The sequence below is a fragment of the Limulus polyphemus genome, unplaced genomic scaffold (genome assembly GCF_000517525.1).
Source record: "Limulus polyphemus unplaced genomic scaffold, Limulus_polyphemus-2.1.2 Scaffold2335, whole genome shotgun sequence".
Taxonomy (NCBI): domain Eukaryota; kingdom Metazoa; phylum Arthropoda; class Merostomata; order Xiphosura; family Limulidae; genus Limulus; species Limulus polyphemus.
The window spans coordinates 175,658-196,438 of NW_013667945.1; the positions used below are offsets into that span (position 1 = coordinate 175,658).

Here is a 20,781-nt window from a genome sequence, read left to right on the forward strand (position 1 = left end):
CATCGTGTGATGGTCTAGGTGAGATAATTTCAGTATGTGTAAGAGTTGACAAAAGTTGGAGGGTTAGGGAGCTGTTTTCCTGTCAGTCTGTTTGATATTCCTGTGTGTTCGCAGGATCGTTATTTTAGAGCAATTGGAATATTGTTTTGCCAGTGTAAGTGGCATTACAGCCACCATATTTATATGAATACATGATGCAGGAATTCAGGGTACGTAGAAATGGGCAATTAACTTGATTAATTTATTACCTGTTTGTTTTTGTTTTGTTTTGAAATTTGCGCAAAGCTACACGAGGGCTATCTGCGCTAGCCGTCCTAATTTAGCAGTGTAAGGCTAGAGGGAAGGCAGCTGGTCATCACCACCCACCGCCAACTCTTGGGCTACTCTTTTACCAACGATTAGTGGGATTGACCGTCACGTTATAATGCCCCCACAGCTGAAAGGGCGAGCATGTTTGGTGTAACGGGGATTCGAGCTCCCTATCCACCTGGCCATGCCGGGCCAATTTATTATCTATCAGCAAAGGTTACATTAATTAATGTCATGACAATAACCAACTAATTAAAATTAGTGTTCCCAATTTATCTACCTATTCTAATAATCAAAATACTGCAATTACGATTTCTAATTATGTTTTTTCAACTAATTCAAGTTTATTCAGCTCAACCATCAGCATACAAGGTTGGGCAATTTGACTGACTCTCTAACCAACATGTAACTCTGTGGAACTATAAATACTATAACACTGAAAGTATTTTCATGAAATGTGGCAAGCTCTTAGTAAACATTAAAAGTCAATTGTGTGCAAAAAAAAATCAGATATTTTACTGAAACATCTTTCTTCTAAAAATTTGTCTGTGAATTTATGAAGCCTTTACTGAGTGAAATATAATACGTTATTTGATAGATTAAAACTTTGGCTTTCTATTCATTGTAAATATTACAGTATTAAACATCAGAGAGAATTAATGGCAAGTTGTGAAGGAGAGGACGTGACAGGTGGGCGTGGCAAGAGGGGTCTTATTTTCTAGTTTATGGCTCTATAACCAAATAAGATTGAAGGCTATAAAAATTATGCTTTGCCTGGGTAATAACTATATTATAATGAGTAATTTACGTTATATTCCGTACTTCTAGAGAATAAGGGAAAACTATCGAGCAAATGTCATAATTCTCATACTAGGGTGAGATTAACGATTTTTTTAAATATCTCCTTACAAAATTAAAAACTTAAAACTCATATAATATTAAAATTTGATTTATTACCATTTTGATGCCAAGTTTATTCATTTTTCACAATAATAAAGTAAATTTATTACATGTTGAATGTAATTCTTTAAAAAGTCATGACATGCGCACTTTGACCTGCCAGAAGCAAGAAGGTTAAGCACTTTCATCAAAAGCATGAGGCCAGTTTATTTAGTAAAATGACAACAACAAAAATTATTTGAGTTTTATTTCACAGAACTTCTGTATTAATAACTTTATATGTTTAATTTTTATTGAAACTATAAAATTTCTAGATTACTTGTTCTTAATGGCGATCTCTTCAGGTCCTCTTCTTTCCATGATGATGTTTCTTCTCTACCAAAGTGTTTCTCCTGCAAGATAATCAAATAAACACAAACAGTTAATAATAATAAAGATAACTGTTACATGTATACGGCTAAATAATTCAAGATCCAGTTTTTTAACCAAACATATTTAACTTTTGATATGTATTTTTCTTGTTGGAAGTTTTGAAATGGTCATAAATCATAGAGTGACTTCACTTATAACATGATAATTAGTTCTATCAAGAGTTATGTATTAGCTATCTCAAAGAAAAATTTTGATCTCTACAGCCACAAAAGAGAAGCATTATTAATATAAGCTATACAACTAAGATATTATTCAACAGATTATAACAATAACATTAAAAAATGCCTCAAACCAAGCGAAGTGAAGACAGGTTTATAAGAACTAATAACAAAGTTCAGCTGGAAAGAAATGTAAACAAACCCTAAATAAATACAGTGTTTCAAGAAGAATATATCTTTTATTGGCTCAATATTTTGCCTTTACAGCTTCATCAGGGGTTATCAATAACCTACATATCTGCTAATCCAGGAAGTTATTCAAGCAGCTAATAATAAACAGTTTATTTCTGATATTATACTTTTCCCACTCAATTTAATAAGTATTTTTCTAAAACGTAATGTACTGAGTGATGTCTTAAGTATATTGTGTTTTTCTTTACCACACTCCTTCTTTCGCTGCTGTTTCACACACATGATTCCTACGTAATCCTTTTGGGGTTTGAGGCAAGAAAAAATTAATTATCTACATTTTATCTAATACAAGTTTCTAAAGCTTTTCACATAATACAAGAGATTAAATCAGAAATGCAAAAATTTATTTTACAGCAAATGTATAAGCATTTGTATGATGACAAAAAGGGGCAAAGGAACATTCTAAAGCTGTAAACATAAAAAATCTTTTACAATACATAGTATATGAAGAACTAACTTATATATGTTCAAATACATAATAAGCACTATTAGTTTAAGTTCTGCACATTCTGGCTTTCCCAGTTAATAAATAACAAGCTTACATATTGTTTTTTGAGTCTGTGTACAACTTAAAAAGTCAACAGCAGAACTCATGAAATGTACGAGCTAAAAGCGTTAAAAAGAGTTTCACCAGTAAAAGTATGCACAGCATCTACTTTATCTTTTACTGGTATATTTTCTTCAGTACTTTCATTATTTTCTGGGTTTCGAAACATATTTGCAACACTGCTCAGGAAGAAATTCCTATTTCTAGATGGGGCCTCTACCATCCATGACATCCAGTCAGCTAGTCGTCTCCGAAAAGACAAATGATTTGCTGTTTAAATAAAAAAATAAAAAATGTTGACAAACAAATGTAATTTTTGTTACATATATATAACACTTTCATCAATTTTAGATACACACACACACACACAGTTTTAAATACTGCAATCATTAATCAGTGAAAAATGTAAAAAATAATGAAGCTCGAGGGTAAAAATAGTTGCAAATTAGTTTCTTTCAGTTCAGTATGGAAAATGTAATTCAGAGGGACACTTTTACCAATATTTGTTGTTATTAACCAAGTTCATGCTCACACTTAAGACTTCTGATTCCTCACTCTGATGTTCCACAGTTTACAAGAATTTTTACACAATCTTTGTTGTGTCACCTGTAACTTTAGCTAGAACTTCCACAATGAAATGAAAGAGAAACCAAAGATATAACTGTTCACCAATACAAAAAAAAAGCAAGAGTAATTCAAAATCAACATCCAAATGGGGTGAAGAGAAACTAGGAAGAGTCAAGTGATCAAAGGCAATATTGTTGGCCCACAACTGTATACTGAGTTATAATCAAAATGTTGCAAAATAGGACGATTAAAGGACAGACCACTAGCTTACACCCATTAAGAAGGAGCAAGTCCCCAAGATTGCTGAGAATAAAATTTTTTCGCAAGTAATCAGTATAAATGAAGGGAGGGCAAAAAAGTTAAAGTCAATAATGAAGAATCCAAACAGCAGATCTTCTCAAAGTAGGCAGCACCAAAAGAAAGCATACAGGGACAACCAAACCTTAAAAAAATAATCAGTTACTCAAACATATGAACCAAAATACAAAGGTTAAACAACAACTGCCAATAACAATTTAGATGTGTATCTGAGTTACTTTGAAGCCATAATTATGACAGGAAAGTCACCTGAACAATTATGATGACTGTCAGAAGATCAGTAAATGCTTGGGAATGCCACAAGTTAACTTGAAACTTTTAAGATTATATAAACTACTACAACTGAAGGTTAAGATCTGAAAATAACCTCTAACGTAGAAAATGAGACACAAAGTTTAAAATGCAGTACAGGAAAGCCAAATTTAATGCCACAGCACCAAGCACACACACACATATGCAACAAGAACAAAATAAAGTGGATTCAGTATAATGCCAATGTATTACAATGTAATATGCAGTGATTGGCGCATGGATGTTAGGAAAAAGAGGTCAGATAATACATAAAATAAAAATTCTTATAAGAATGAGATATATACTAGACTACAGTACTGAAATTGACAGACAGTGAACAGGTTGATGAAATGGATACATAAATAAAAGCAGTAAAAAAGCTTACACAGCTTCCAAGGTATCGTTTGAGCACAAAGATAAGTGTTTGAAGGTTCCCAAGAATTTCTTTTACCTATATGTACAAAAGTTTGGTACGAATATAACAATTCAGTCTGTCACCTCTACAAGCCACTGATTACACTTTTGGAACATGTTCTACTGTACTGATGTAAGGATACTTTAAGATAAATGTGGAAGTACATTAAACACTCCCTACCTCCTGCCAGTGTGCTGATTTGTTTTTGTTATTTTCATTACAATTATTGCATTTGTTAAACTTCTCATACATTAACTCTATTATGCCCGGAAGGTTGCATCCTACATAAGGTTAAATAGTACCACTGAATTAAAAAAAAACACACTTCCCAGTTAAAATTTTGTCAATAAAAAAAGCTTTATTTATTTACACAAAAATAAAATCCTTACAGGTTGAATTCAGTGTGCTCCAAACAAAACCACTAAGTGATTATGAATTTCCTGAATTCTTTCTCAGTATGATAAGGCACTCATAATCTCTAGGAGGAAATTCAAATTAGTGTTGAACAAAATGGTGGTAATTTGACCTTCTAGTTATCTACTTTTGCCAATCAATGTTTCTCAGCTTCAGTCCTCATGGTGTGTGATGTATTTGCTTATATCTTAGTTTTGAGAAGTCCTAGACTAGTGATCTAAACATGTAACAAAACCTTTTTTTTCCCTGTTCTTTTCAACTCTATAAGTCAATGTGACTACCAGTTCAGCAGGTATTTGTATAAAGATCAGAACGAAGTGATAAAAGCTTAGCTTGATGATATGTTGCTAGGCTTAGCTTGATGATATGTTTCTAGGCTTAGCTTGTTGTGTCGCTAAAAGAAAATATTTTGTGTATAACTTCTGTAACAATAACAATCCTGATTTTTTTTTTGAAAGCTTGCTTTATCATTTTATACTTTATTTGAATTCAGATGATGCAATATAAGAAACGTTTTTTGTGAAATGAGGGAGGCTTAGTTAAATCATTTTGCTGATGACTTTAATTTCACCGAAAAAGCCTCATTAGTCTAATTATTACATAAATATATAAACTGCTTGAAAGATAAAAGAAAATCACTGAAAGAAAATGTTAAATATATATATATATATAAATGAATATAAAATGGGTTTAAAACTTATTACCTATATTCAATGGACTCTTCTGATTACCAATTAAAAAGATTTGACTTGCTTATAATTTTGGTATGTTAAAAAAGCTATTTTTATTGTACTGTATACCAATGATTGCAAACACAGTAAAATTGTATACAATGTTTTTCTTTCAATCAAAACAAAGATAAAACGTATGGTTTTATGAAACAAAAACTCTAAAGGAAAGTTTTAAAAGAATGTAGAAAGACATAAAAATCAGGAATTAAAATCTACAACAAAAGGAAGACATTTTTAATTGTTTCTCAAAAATTACAATGAAATCTTTTCAAATTCTCAAAGCTGCAAATTCACACAAAAATAAGATATCTTATTTGTAGAACTTACATAATCTGTAGAAAGTTATTGATGTTTTGAAATATTTCATCCACTTTTTTTTTGCAATGCAATAAAATAAACCATACTGCAGGTGCTTTGAGAGTTTAAGAGCAAAAGTTTTAAATTTATACACTTGTCATATTTCTACTCATGTCAAATGTATGTGCTTACATTTGCAACTTTATTAATCTAACATACAAAAATTCTAAAATCACAATTTTCTTTAATAAATAGTCATTCTTAATATTTGTTCTACTAATTTTTCCTATTCTTCTTCAAATAAATGTTATTCTTTACCAGTTGATTTAGACAACTCATGGTAACCGTATATTTGTTGTGATGTTTTAGTATGATTTGTACACATTCATAGTTGTACAGATATCCTTACTTCTTTTGTGAGCATATAAACTTATTTATAATGCATCACTGATTATAGAAAATTTATGTCATGCTGTTAGCCCTTCTTTACAACAATTCATAATATAGATAACTGTTTTTCAAAATGTTTTGTGACATGATAAACAAAGTTGTAATATATGGTATTTTTTAAAATATATTTTCTTTTTAGTTTTCAAAATGCATTCTGGGAAAATGAAGGTTAGAGAAATCAGTTTCCTTAGCAGGATTCCCAGTTTACAAAATGCATTCTGGGAAAAATGAAGGTTAGAGAAATCAGTTTCCTTAGCAGGATTCCCAGTTTTCAAAATGCATTCTGGGAAAATGAAGGTTAGAGAAATCAGTTTCCTTAGCAGGATTCCCAGTTTTCAAAATGCATTCTGGGAAAATGAAGGTTAGAGAAATCAGTTTCCTTAGCAGGATTACCATTTTTCCTCCACCCCAAAAATTAAGGGCTTCATAATGACTTAAACAAATGCCCATATTAACCACTAAGACACATTGCAAAGGATCCATAACCTGGTTAAATGTTTAATTACTAACTGCAAATGACAGAAACTAATGACATGAAACAGTTACAAGACATGCTTACTGTGCAAACCAATCACTGACTCAGTTAAAACTTCACTCCACTGATCAGATACCTCATTCAATATCCAATAAAAACAAAACAGGCCCAGTGTTCCTTTAACAAAACGTCAGCCAAAAATTAAGTACTTTTTAAGTGCCCTTAAAAATGAAGATAAAAACTATGGGAGTCTTACTTTAACTATTTTTTTGATAAAACATATTGCTTTATATGAAAGAACTTCAAGGATTCAGCTGCTTGACCCCACTAAAGACCTGTCCCTTGGACCTTGCTGGAATCCTGTGATGGTTTCCAGATTCTCAGTCATTTGGGAATGTATAAACACTTCACAGAAATCAGTTCAGCTACAAATTAATTCTCAATGTTGTTTTTAATTCTACTTCTTTTACTTATAAAAATTGAAAAATTATTAGCAAGTGAATATTGATCATTCCTGCACTACAGTTTTAGGTTAACATGACATACCATCTCTTTCATGGTGATCTAGATGAAATAATAAAAAAAAACACACAACACAAAAGATATTATCTCTTCTTTCACATGTATTTACCTTCAGTGGACATAAAACCATCGTCAGCCTCGATCTTCCTTTGCTTAGCTGGAGTGTTGCTAAAAGGTTGTTGAAACTCGCAGCCTGTTTTATCTTCACTGAAAAATATTAAGAGTGGTGTATTTAGAAACACTCAAATAAGTGTATAAAAAGGATCAATATAATAAACAAAACTATAAGAATTTCAGAATGGATTGAATTTAATATATATTAAAAGAAAAACAAGTAAATGAAATGTGGAGACACAAAACTGAGAACAGTGGTTTAAATCAAGTCTAAACAGTCTTTTTATGATTATAATAACCTCACTGCTAACTAAATTCCTATAAACAGATCCCATAACTACTAATTGATCATTTCATTAGCCAAACATTCTGTTAAATTCTTCTAGGTTTTTATCAACATCGTACCTAAAAGTTTCCTTTTTCTTCTACAACATATGTCCTTTCCATAACTAAAGTATTTAACTTTTCATTATTCAGCATTGAAACTCATTTTCCACAAACTGGTCTATTCAAAAACTATCATGAGACTTTTAACTAAAAGATACAGTCCTAATACAGACAGACTGTCCAAATGTGTTAGCATTATCAGCAAGTTTCAAAATATAATTGTTCAAAAACTATCTAAGTTACTGACAATATAATGTAGAACAAAGATCCTCAAAACAGATCCCCAAGATGAACCAACAATTTACACACTACTACCACCATGCTAATTTATTACCCACTTAACCTTATGCCAATTCCATAACCGGTCAACTTACTAATTTAAATAAATTAATCACACTAGCAAATTTGTAATTACTAGTAGTAGTAATTTCTAACCTATCCAGTGACTTAAAGAAAAAAAAAGTTGAAACTCAACTAACTCATTTTAAGCTTCTTAAACATTTTAAGATAAATCCCATCATAATCTGTTCTCCAGCAAAAATAAAACTTTGGAAAAATATCGCTCCATCATAGGAATAATTGAATTGTAATTATTGTTGTAAGACAATGAACCCATTTTATCAATAACTTGTACTGTGCACAACATTTTGAAACTTTTTCTTTTCAATTATCATACACATACATATTCAAACATGAAATTATTAATCATTTTTATAATGTCTTTTCAAATTTCAGAATTATCAAATTATCATTATAATAAGCTTTTTTTGTAAATGTAGCTGCCATTTATAGGCCTAGTGTCTTAAAACATTAACAAAAGTAGCAGTGACACTAGGCACATTTCATACTACCTATTGCCATATCATTGTAGAAGCTGATTTGTATATCTAAATGGAGTTGTTTTATTGAACTTTCATGCGTGAACCAACTAGAATACTGTTTAAAAATGCAATACAAGATTAGTAAGTTTCACAATAACTTTAACTTGAAACAAAGTTTTTTAAAATTTATCATTCATAAGAACTTCTGAGTGAAAGTAAAGAGTTTATAATAACATTTTCACATTTACTGTAGCGGTGGGTGAGTCCTGCCAAATGCTTTTATCCAAGTGAGATACATTTCAAGTTTTACTTTAACTTCTAGAAGGAGTTAAATGCTTTCATGTTTCTTAAGATAGCCTATACTGTAATGAAAGTAACTGTTTTCCCATGAGCATTTCTTTCACTATGATGAAAAGAAAGATGACTTAAGACATAACTTTATCTACAAATATCCATACATTTGTTTATTACTATTAAAAATACAATGTTCTGAGCCTACTGTGTCTCTTTTTCAGTTTAGGAATACAACAAAACAGGTTAATAAAGTTTACAGATGGCTTGAATGGGTAACAATAAAGACTATTACAAGTTTAAAGAGAGTAACAAATTTTGATTTCAACAAAGTTTTGCCACCAGCATGACCTGAATAGAAGAGGATGTTACGAAGAACTATTGCTCAGAACTTTGAATAGAAATCTATTTTGAATGTATTCAATCTTCTTACAATCATCATTCATCAAAATACAAACAAACAAAAAAGCTCACCCTGCAAGTCAACGCTGTCAAAACCTGCAATTATTTTATTACTTTTGTAATTAATTATAAAATAGTTAGTGAAAAATGGCAATTACTTTATTTTTTATATAATAATTCAGAAACCTAGCTCAAAACATCAACTACAATGTTTTATTTATCCACTGCCATTCTCACCTGTATTTGTGACAAACAAATGTCATTAAATCATCGCAAATTCTACCCATCATGCTTTAAAGTTTTATTGCTATTAGTTCCCTTAATTGAGGTCCAATTATTTATTATTACAGTGTAACACTTTTGTTTTGACAACTGTAATTGCCAATATCATCATTATGGTCTATTGTGTAAACATACTACTGGTTATTCATTCAACCAATCAATTAAGTCTTAAAGTCAACCTAGCTAGAGTAACCTGACCGATGAGAGTCTATGGTTCAGAAAAAGGATGCTGTGTGGTAAGGAAGCATAAACTGTTTGATTTTCCATAAATAATGGAAGCAATGGGGTGTTTATTGACCATAAACATAAGAGACAACTAATCACATCTCTTATCAAACTACAGACAACTTTATTTTCTAAGAACTATATTGGCAAACTACTAAACTGGAATTTGCTCATAAGGAATTAAACAAGAGAACAGATAAGACTGACTGTATTTCAGACAGTATTTACAAGTTCCATTTCATTTATGAAATTAAAAAAATAACATTGTCTATACAAGAAAAAAAAGCAATGAATTTAAAAATTGAAATAAAGACTTGTTATACTTGTTTTAAGTTTTGATTATTTGTTTGCCTCATGTTTGAATCATGTGCTAGAATTGGCTATTAAATATTTTGTCACAAAACTTGTGGCTATAAATTAATACTGGGCCATTGAGAGCATTTGAACAGTTGATATGAATTCACTTAGGTTAAAATAACGTAACTATGATTGTTGTAAAACAATATTTAAAATATACAAGTTATACAAAAGTCTGAATGTAATGAAAAAGATGCTAATTAATAATTTATGGAATTATCAGATATAAAGTTTCTAATTCTATTTTACATGAGCTTTAAATGATTAAAACTAAGTAGTGACATTTGAAACATTTTAAAAATGAAATGTTTCACAGAATATAGTTTTTCAATTCTTATCAAACACTTATATCTTATAATCACTTTGTGATTTATCTAACATAGGTTTGACTTGTGTTTAGCTGACAGGTCTGTATTATATTTAGAACATCTAACTTCTACTACAAGTTCAAGTTGTAAGTGTAATGTTAGACTACTATTCTTGAAAAAGTTTCGTAATTGTAGCAATGTTAAAAAACCAAATGGCAACTTTTAATTTATATATGCTGTCATATATTGTTTTACTGACCAGCACCTAACCATCCATCACTTTTCATTCTTATAAGTTACAATACTTTCAAAAAAAATCTTGATGAAAATTTTGAGCGTTAAAAATAACATTGTACTTGTAGTCTGTACTGTGTACACAACACAGTAAAGTGTACGTACTATAACTTACAACTTATTAAATGTTATACTTAATAATTTATAAGTTATACTGTTATAGTACTATTACGTTGTATTATTTATAAGGCTTATTGTATTTTACCACTAATTTTCATTATTTATTCTGTTCCTTGTGGATTACATTTGCAAGAAACTGTATAAAGTATGATACTACTGTCTGCCACAAATATATTATGACAGACCTATGCTACCAGTACCAGTTCTTCCCAGTTTCGAAGTTAGGGTTAAGTAAGCCTAATAATAACCTACACTACAGTATTGTTATTTTCACCTAGGACTGCGATTTCTTTTTCTCACGTTGACTTGATTTGTAGAAATTTCTTCATTTCTAGAAGTTACAAATTTCTTTAAGCTGGAAGATAATTCCGGTAACATTACTGCCAAAAATATAAATTATCTTTAAGATGACTGTAAGTAATTTTAAAAATATCGCTTGGAAACCGTAAACTCCAAGTTATTAGCCACTCATGTCGAAGTGGTATGAAACATAAAATCAGATGTTACAACAAAATATAACACCCATGAAAATTATCTACACTTTTCACGAATGCCCACAATTTTCTATAAAATGACAATAGCCTTTATCACACGTTATTGGTTGTTTGCGTGGGTTTTCTCTGAGGTTTTTGTGTAACTTCAAAATATTTGATTTTAACCTATTTCGTAACTATCATAATTATTCGAGTTTTCCCAATTGCCGATTTCTTCTCCATTCTCCTTTGTGTTAGTGGTATATTAATATACCATGCGTATCTATTTTCTTCTATTATTAACATATATTCTATATGTGTGCAGGTTTCACATATCAGATGATATTTGCAATTTTATCTTTCGTGAAAAATAAAATAAATCATAACATACACACAGAATCATTAGATAATTAATACGCTGTATAATACGAATAATAAATTAAGCACAATTGCATAATATTATTCACACACTTAAATTAATTTAAGTTACTATATGGTGAAATAAAATGGACTCAAAAACTCCATAAATCTTGAATAATAGAGAAAGTCATTAAGTTGATTTTGTTCTAGTTGACCTTTTTAGTTTGTTATTATTGAGTATAATTAAGCAAGGATATCGACAGCAGTGTTCTTCAATGGTAATATCTCGGGGTTACGTCCTCACATATGTCTGAATGAGAATTACTACTTAAAGAAAGAAGAAGTGCTTTGTACAAATCAAAACAACAAACAAAAAACAACACACTAATAATATATCAGTATATCGATGCAAAAATTATTACATAACTTATGAAACATACCAAAAGAAGCCGAGCCGGACCTAGGCAAAATTGTGGCCTGTGGGAACTTTGCATTGGCTCCCATGCCCCTGAAAAATTGACAAGAACTGCTAATTCTAACGTCGATTTTGGCACTCCTTGGGACGGGCTCTGAAAACCCTGAAAAGAAGAAGAAAACGACTATTTTCGAGAGGCTAACACTTGCCATTTCCATGGGATGGAGTAAAACAGTGTGGTACATGATTTAGCCCGATCAGTTAAAGTTAGAACATTCAGCAAAACCGTTTGTTCCGTGTGAATAATTCAAGTACATACATTGTTTGTGTTAAGCCCCTATAAATAAACATTGTTCATTTCGTATTTCAATCTGTGTCAAGTCTCTTTATTTCATTCGTTCTAATGATTAAGTTACTCAGAGATACAGCATTACTTCGTAGTAGGTACCTTCACCAAATCTCCTGTTATTAAGTGGACCTATCCTATTGCTCTAAGATTAACTTAGTTTTACCCGAATATAACATATACTCATGAAAATAAACCCATTAAGATATGATATCTTATACGACAGGTTTGTTCTTTCTGAATGGTAAGCAGTGAACACTGATGAACGTTCAAAAATACTCAGTAAAACTTTCTCTTTTGAAAAAATTCATACTATTCCCTCATCTGTAAGTTTCTTAGTGCAAATTATGCTCACCTTTTTTAAAGAAAAGAAGAAAGAAAAAAACAATATATATATATACAAAAAAATGTTTTGAATACAGAAATCAGCTAAAGTTTGTTCTGATAGAATTTATAGAGTTTAAATTAATTCTCTATACATGTTCTAACATAATTTCACTGAATATTCGAATAATAATAATAATAGCGGAGCCTAGCGTACTGTTATGTGGCGGGTTGTAGATGGCAGGGTCCAGGATTTGAAACGTTATGCTACTGAATATGCTTTGCACTTCCAGCTGTGGGCATGTCATAAAACTGAAACGAACTCCAAGAAATGGATAAAACTCTTGCGGCAGCGAATGTTGGTAACAGGCTGCCTTCACTCTGAACAGAAATTCAAAACTAGGAATGGTCATACCCGAGTCTTAGGGATCTCTGATGTGGTCATTTATACCTACCTGCACAAAAGGTGCTGTTCAGGTTGAAAATTCAAATTATAACTATAATTAAGAGAAGAAACGTCTGTAATCTACTGTGATGCCCTTAACATCTTCAAGGCCTAAAAAAAATTATTCTTCGTGAACTTCAGAGTAATATGAAATGTTGCTTACTGTATTACAGCCCTCAACATGATGATTACAAAAAGAATCGAAATAATACGACTACACCTGAACACGGTTTTCCTTATATGGTGTGTCAAGGTCGTCGCGAGAACGAGGTTGAGTATTTTCATGAGTAAACAAAGATTCTCTTCATCCATGCTAACCCTAACTACAGCTATTGCATAAGTCATCAGGCGGTTAAATATAGAGATCCACACACAAATATAACTTATCAGACGTCACTCCTTTCAAAGGTAAGGTTTAATAGTGAATTTATGTCTTTTAAGAGGAAAATATGTGTGATAACTACAGCCCTATGGGCGATAATAGAAGCTTTTTAGGCCTATATTATGGGCCAGGCTTTCTTAAGTGTCCATTTTTCAACTGGAAAATATGAAAAAAAAACCTTCTCCTATAGGATTTATACAGTTCTTGAAAATATAACTACATAAAAACCTTGTGCCAAAAATCTAACCCTCGGGCTATATTCTGTCATATTTTTCCACCTTAATGAAGATGACTACTGTTTTTCACATGTGTTCTACTTTACCAGATTGTATTGTACCTAGAATAAAAAGGCTAAAAGAAAACTATTCGTAAGAAGGTTTTCCTTTCTGCTGCCTTTGTTCTGTGATAATATTTCAGCTGCCGGCTTTGTTTATCATCCATTCCAAAAACACAAATATGAAACCCATCACCGAAATGTATACCACCTCCGTATATTAGCAAAGACAGGTGTAGACATTAATGTGATCTCCTTTACATTTCTATGGTAAATTCAGCTATAGTAGGCTAATAAGAATAGTCATTTTGTATTAGACTACTTCCACAGATCATAAACGTAAGCTTTTATTATAATGTGCCATTATACTAATAAGCGCAAAGCATATATAAGGAGTTGAATTATAATAGTGATCTCCTTTACCCATTCTGTGAACTACTTTACATGCATCTCACCATGTCTTCAATTATCTGTTTTTATCAGTAGACCTTTAATTATCGCTTACAGATTTGACTTTGTAATTTATCAGTCATTTAAACCTAAAACTACCACCACTCATACCATTTGAACGTTGGTTAAAGAGATAAACACCTGTTAGGTAATCCCACTTTCAAGGACTTTGATTTGTGACAAAAACATTTCAAATCCACCTTACCCTGATCATCTGCACATGGTGGAAACTAAATATGGCGGGAAAATCATTATGCGCTCTATATATTCGCTTCTGAAGTAAAACTGAACACGTAAATGAGTTCACGCAGTTTCGATGTTCAGTGATTTTTATTGAAGAATCCAATTTACTCTTATTACCCTTTCAGTTATTGATAACAACAAATGTCTTGACTGTTGTGTATAACGATATAACAAAATGCCATAATATGAGTATCTGCACTAGATATATGCGTAAAGGAGATCACGTGCTTAAAAAACTAATTATATTACAAGCTTCAAATGGACATGCCCAAAATATCTCTTGATGCCCTGTGTTTGGGGTATAATAAAATCAAATTATATACTTCCCTGATTGATTTTAGACTCTAATCTTTTTATTTACTCAAAAATTTGTAATTATTGTCTTAAAAATAAACAACCGTGAAGGAGAACACATGATTAAGGTGACATGTTATTTTGGATATTTTAATATGTGAAAAATAATGGGACAATCAGCTAATAACAAATTTTCAAAACATAAATGTTTACTAATTAATCACAGTACAGGCTTGAGTCATACTTACAACTTTTGTGTTTGTGTTATTGCTTCAAAATTAAATTTTTCTGCTGGCGACACGTTACTTTAACACCCCACCATTGTTTATTTCCTTGGTTTGCTGGAAAAACTTAATACAAACTCAATATATTATATATGTTTGGAAAGCTCTGTCCATCGTCTATCATTGTTATATGTTTGTGCAAGGTACGTACTCAGAGAAATATGCCCCAGAACACTGGCGACATCAAATTGGACACTTAAGAAAGTCTGGCCATTATAGTTAACAACCACTTCTACACTTTACATCCGGCTGTATATGAACTAACCTATTCCACACAACTTCAAACTGCCTCTTTTCATTATATTGTGATGTTTATGTTTCAGAATATATTTACAATACGTAGGACTTAAAACAGGATAAAATACAAACATGGGAAAAGGTTACTGCTTGTGTCGATGAGGGTAAGGGTGTAGATTTGGTGTATCTGTGTTTTCAGAAAGCATTTGACAAGTATTGTACACAGAATTATCTCTATAGGTGTGTTGGATAAGTTAGATAATTGGATAGAAGAGTGGCTGGATGAAAGAAAGTAGAAGATTGTTATAAACGGAGTTCAATCATACTGGATTAATGTCATAAGTGGGGTACCCGATGGCTCAGTCTTAGGACCTTTGCTTTTTTGATTTACATCAATGACATAGATGAAGGAAGGATCAATAAATTACTTACATTTGTTGATGATATTAAGGTATTTGTTGTTTCTAACTGTGAAGAGGGTGCTTCTGCTTTACAAATGGATTTAGATCATTTAGTGAGTTGGGCATATAAATGATGATTTTTAATTATAATAAATGCAAGATAATGCATATAGGTTATCATAATTTGTATGGAAATAACTTGAACAATGTATTAACCTTAATACTGTCAAATGCTTTATGAAAATCCAGATACACCAAATCAACACCCTTACCCCCCATTTACATAAGCAGTAACCTTTTCAAAGAATGTCAAAATATTTATAAGGCAAGATTTTCCCTTAGTGAAACCATGCTGACTATCCAATGAAATTCTAAACTTTGTTAGATGACTTTGCAAAGCATTTTTTATCAGATTTTCAAAACTTTTCCCACAACTGATGTAAGACTAATATGTCTATAATTACTGGGTGATAATATAGTGTAACTGTTAATTATTGGCTTTAATGCTCTATTATTATAACAGTCAACAGCTGGCAATCATGTTTGAAAGCGTGGTATGATATGTTAGGCCTGGTGTTGTGCGGACAATTGTCAAGAGACTAGGATTACCTGAAAATATTAGATTGTGACATTTTTACATTTTCTTAGCTTGGAATAGTAAGTGGCTGTCGTTAGTTAACTCAGCCATTATGTTCCCGACTTTGGTACGAGTTGACCACCAGTCATCACATCTCCACTGGCTGTCGTTAGTTAACTCAGCCATTATGTTCCCGACTTTGGTACGAGTTGACCACCAGTCATCACATCTCCACTTCAGGTCTAATTGAAACTCCAGCTATCACGTCCCCACTCATTGCTAGTTAAAACCCCAGTCATCACGTCACCCACTTCAGTACGGGTTTTAAACCCTGATCGTTACATTCTACACTTCAGGTCGAATTGAAACCCCAGCTATCACGTCCTTACTCATTGCTAGTTAAAACCCCAGTCATCACGTCACCCACTTCAGTACGGGTTTAAACCCCGATCGTTACGTTCTACACTTCAGGTCGAATTGAAACCCCAGCTATCACGTCCCCACTCATTGCTAGTTAAAACCCCAGTCATCACGTCACCCACTTCAGTACGGGTTTAAACCCCGATCGTTACGTTCTACACTTCAGGTCGAATTGAAACCCCAGCTATCACGTCCTTACTCATTGCTATTTAAAACCCCAGTCATCACGTCACCCACTTCAGTACGGGTTAAAACCCTGATCGTTACGTTCTACACTTTAGGTCGAATTGAAACCCCAGCTATCACATCCTTACTCATTGCTAGTTAAAACCCCAGTCATCACGTCCCCGCTCATTACGATTTAAAACTTGCGAGAAAGAAGCGGGAAAATATCAGATAAGTAACCCTGCGATCTTTTAATGAATTTTAAACTTCCTCTCTCTCTTTCGTTTTCAAAACTGCGTTCAAAACAAATTCACAGACACACGTCATGAATTAATATAAGTTTAAGAACCAATAACTTTTCATGGTAACAAAAATTAATGAGGGGCAGCGTGTCCTAGTGGTTAGTGCTTTGAACTTGCAGGCGAAAACCGAGAGTTCGAGGCTTAACCAGGACATGATGTTGTGTCCTTGAACAAAACACTTTACTCGATTGCTTTAGTCTACCCAGCTAGGGTTAATCTGCGAGGGATTGACATGACATCCCTGATACATACACAAACAGAATTAGGTTTGGTTTGTTTTGAATTTCGCGCAAAGCTACACGAGGGCTATCTGCGCTAGCCGTCCCTAATTTAGCAGTGTAAGACTAGAGGGAAGGCAGCTAGTCATCACCACCCACCGCCAACTCTTGGGCTACTCTTTTACCAACGAATAGTGGGATTGACCGTCACATTATAACGCCCCCACGGCTGAAAAGGCGAGTATGTTTGGTGTGACTGGGATTCGAACCCGCGACCCTCAGATTGCGAGTCGAGCGCCTTAACCACCTGGCCATGCCGGGGCCCTAACCACGTGGCCATGCCGGGTCCACAGAATTAGACATCAACTTTATGTGCCTTTCAGGCACGAAAAGGACAAACTTGCTTATTTGTTTTATCAATCAATGTTATTTTTAATAGCTAAATATTTACGGTCAGATATTTTTTTATTTAGACTTTTTTAAAGGATTTTATGACATCAAAGGTAAAACAACCGAAAAATGTATATTTTGGGATCCTATGTAGTCATATTTACAGCAATAAAGATGAAAACTAGCACAAATATACATTTTCATGCGCCCAACATATTGACTCTCACAAAAGCTGGATTTGTCCATTTTGAGTTTGATCTACTTTACAGGATGAATGGTGTTGTAAGCTATATTTTCAATGTTTTAACTTTGTTGTTTGTTAGAGGGAGGTACTAAAACGATGATGACGAAATATTTAAAAAGTTTATAAAAGTAGTTCCTAGAATATTTAGAATGTTCTTAAATATTAATAATCGAGAGACTTTGAAAAATAGTTAGAAACAAGGAAATAAGAGAATAGTAAAGCACTGAGTCAATTTTCAATTCATTCAGTGACTGAATGGCTAGTGAAGCATTTAAGCCAGTGTTGGCTATCACGTATATTCAGTTACTCTATCAGTTAGCCGTGAAATTGTACAACTTACAAGTAAATTTACCTTGTACGTTAGTTGCAGTAGCACTAGTACCTTTAGCGAGTAAATTTCTATTGAATATGAAAACATTATTTGTGAACTTAGGCCTACAACTGTGTACAAGTGATAGTAGCCTGTAGCAAACGTTAAGGAAGAAATAAACTAATTTGTTGTCGTTACCTAAACCTAACTTCGCAATATTTTCACCAAATAATTTAAAAGAACCTACTCAACGAAAGAACACTTTACAACGACAGTACTGAAGGCGAAAAATGTCTCACAAAGATAAATTTAATTTCTAACTATGATTGAGTTGAGGAAGGAGACCAAACACAATGTAAAACATTTACAAAGTAATCTTTATTAAGTAACACAAATCAAAGAGGTGAGTGTGAAAAGACGACTGATGGCGCTCTTTTCTAAATGGAGAGATCTCTCAGAATCAGGAGTGGATCTGGCCAAAATCCACTGGGATTCTGAATTAAAATGAGAGAGTACAGTGACTATATACAAAATAAAATAGTGTAATCTGTCCTAAATATATGTGTAAGTCATTGCAATGATAACACAACTTTGAAACAATGTAAGCAAAGAACTCCTGCGGCTCGATTGTTATCAATGCAAATGTATTGTTGTTTCACAGGAAAGTAACTGTTTTATAACATCGCTGTAGTGTATATATTGATTGTTAAGTGGTCTGAAGGAACCAACGCATTGTGTTTTGTTATCCTTTCTGGTTTACTGTTCTCAATGTCTTGTTAACTTCAATATTAATACTGTTAAAAATAATAGTGAATTCAGTTACATTTCTTTTCAAATAAACATATTTTATTCACACGTAAACTTCATACACAATTATTTTACATGTTTAAGTCATTGCAGTAATAACAGAAATTTGAAGGGTTGATTACATTTGAAAACAATGAAGGTAATGGATTCTGGTGGTCCGATTGTCATTAATCTACATTTATTGTTAATTTGCAGGAGAAAATAGAGGGCGTCTATGTAGTACGTATTTCTTATTTAGTGGTCCGAAGGTTTGTCAAACATTTTAAGCCTGGTTTTAAATTAATCAAAATATATTGTTTAAAAGTATGTTAGGTCCATGGTTTGGCATTTAGAGAAATTAAAAAATAAATATTTTAAGGAAATGTAATAATATTTAAATATATAGCCTAATAAGCTGTTTCAGAGACTTGTAGATTAATGACTGGTTTTAAATTATGGTCATTGATTACAATAATTAGTATTTGGTTTTACATAATACAATTTTCTGAAATTTATCGTACGATTATAGCTGGTTGAATTATTTTAATGTTAAGCTACGAAAAGGCAAATTGAAATTAATAATCCAAATTTGCTTATTAATAACGGCTGTCGTCGACAGATGGCGAAATTACTTTTGGTTGAAGCCGCTGGATATAGAACGTTTTAAGGTCGGTAGGGGGAGCTTGTAGTCATGCTGCCTTTGTTGTCTGTTGTATCCCTCTTCATCCAAGTGGTTAAGTTCAAACAACTAATTAAAAAAAACTTCAGTTATTATATATATATATCTTACAAACATTGATATTTAAAACAGAAAATAAAAAGTTTGGGATATGCTTTTGTTTAATCCAATCTTTAGGGAAATATTTAAACAGTAAATTTATGTTTCGATATAACAAATGTTTTAAAGTTTAATTAACTAGGTGCTTGATAAACGTTCGTATCTTTTCATTGTAGGTAGTTATATTTTAGAGTTAAATACTGCATTTAGCTTAGACTTTTACACAGAATACTGTATTCTTTATATTCATCTGACGTCACTGAATAAATGAGAATTTTAATAGCACATGATAAAGAAGTACACATTTCCTGATTTGCCATTTCAAACATATTTGAAAACGATATCAAACATACCATTTGAAGAACGTTCTTAATTTCTTCTTTTCTTGTTTCGTCAAATCTCGTCGGTAGGTAGCGTCCTTGTGCAAGCCAACAGCACGCCGAGACAGCTAAAAATGCCAGAAGTACAAATTCACGAGAAACTGAAAAAAAAAGGATGTTAATTGAGATTACAAATTAAAACTACTAGGTCTATACCAAACTCAAAATCATTATTGTAATGTTTAAGATTTTTACAACTTCAAAAAAAATGCATAAAATTCAAAATAAACTGCTTTTTACACAATCTAAATTCACTTCCCGTGCGCAAGGCTGAAAACGGTATTGTTCATTTGAAGCATTATGGGATATATTTTAAAACGTTCCCTTGCAGTTTTGACCATTTTGGAGGTTAGTGTCCGTTTTATCGGTAATCATCAAATACTGGAAAATGAGAGTCACTGAAAAAGTTCGTAATTTGTAATCACTTCAGGTAGGCTTGCATCAGCAGCTTTAAGAATAACCCCGCCCCCAGTGTTGTAATCATTTCAGGTAGGCTTGCACCAGTGGCTTTAAGAATAACCCCGCCCCCAGTGTTGTAATCACTTCAGGTAGGCTTGTACCAGTGGCTTTAAGAATAACCCCGCCCCCAGTGTTGTAATCACTT

At 32.3% G+C, this 20,781-nt stretch overlaps 1 protein-coding gene and 1 long non-coding RNA gene across 4 annotated transcripts in view; both read right to left on the reverse strand.

The window, feature by feature from the left end:
- LOC106466661 (sentrin-specific protease 1-like) overlaps positions 1-11,206 on the reverse strand; it is a 32,662-nt gene extending 21,456 nt beyond the window's left edge. Inside the window, exons 1-4 of one of the 3 annotated variants that reach the window (XM_022394723.1) lie at positions 10,954-11,187; positions 7,188-7,285; positions 2,677-2,868; positions 1,529-1,601 (exon numbers count right to left, since the gene is read on the reverse strand). In XM_022394723.1, coding sequence (XP_022250431.1) covers positions 1,529-1,601; positions 2,677-2,703 — 100 coding nt within the window. In that variant the 5' untranslated portion in view covers positions 2,704-2,868; positions 7,188-7,285; positions 10,954-11,187. Of the gene's footprint in view, positions 1-1,528; positions 1,602-2,676; positions 2,869-7,187; positions 7,286-10,953 lie in introns of all 3 variants that reach the window. The other 2 variants (XM_013926954.2, XM_022394724.1) reach the window with 2 other exon arrangements.
- A 7,851-nt stretch (positions 11,207-19,057) lies between these two features.
- On the reverse strand, positions 19,058-20,280 carry LOC111087583. The gene is made up of 2 exons (XR_002612265.1): positions 20,151-20,280; positions 19,058-19,767 (listed from the first exon to the last, which is right to left on the reverse strand). It is a non-coding gene; the product is annotated as an uncharacterized LOC111087583 (long non-coding RNA).
- Positions 20,281-20,781: the final 501 nt, after the last annotated feature.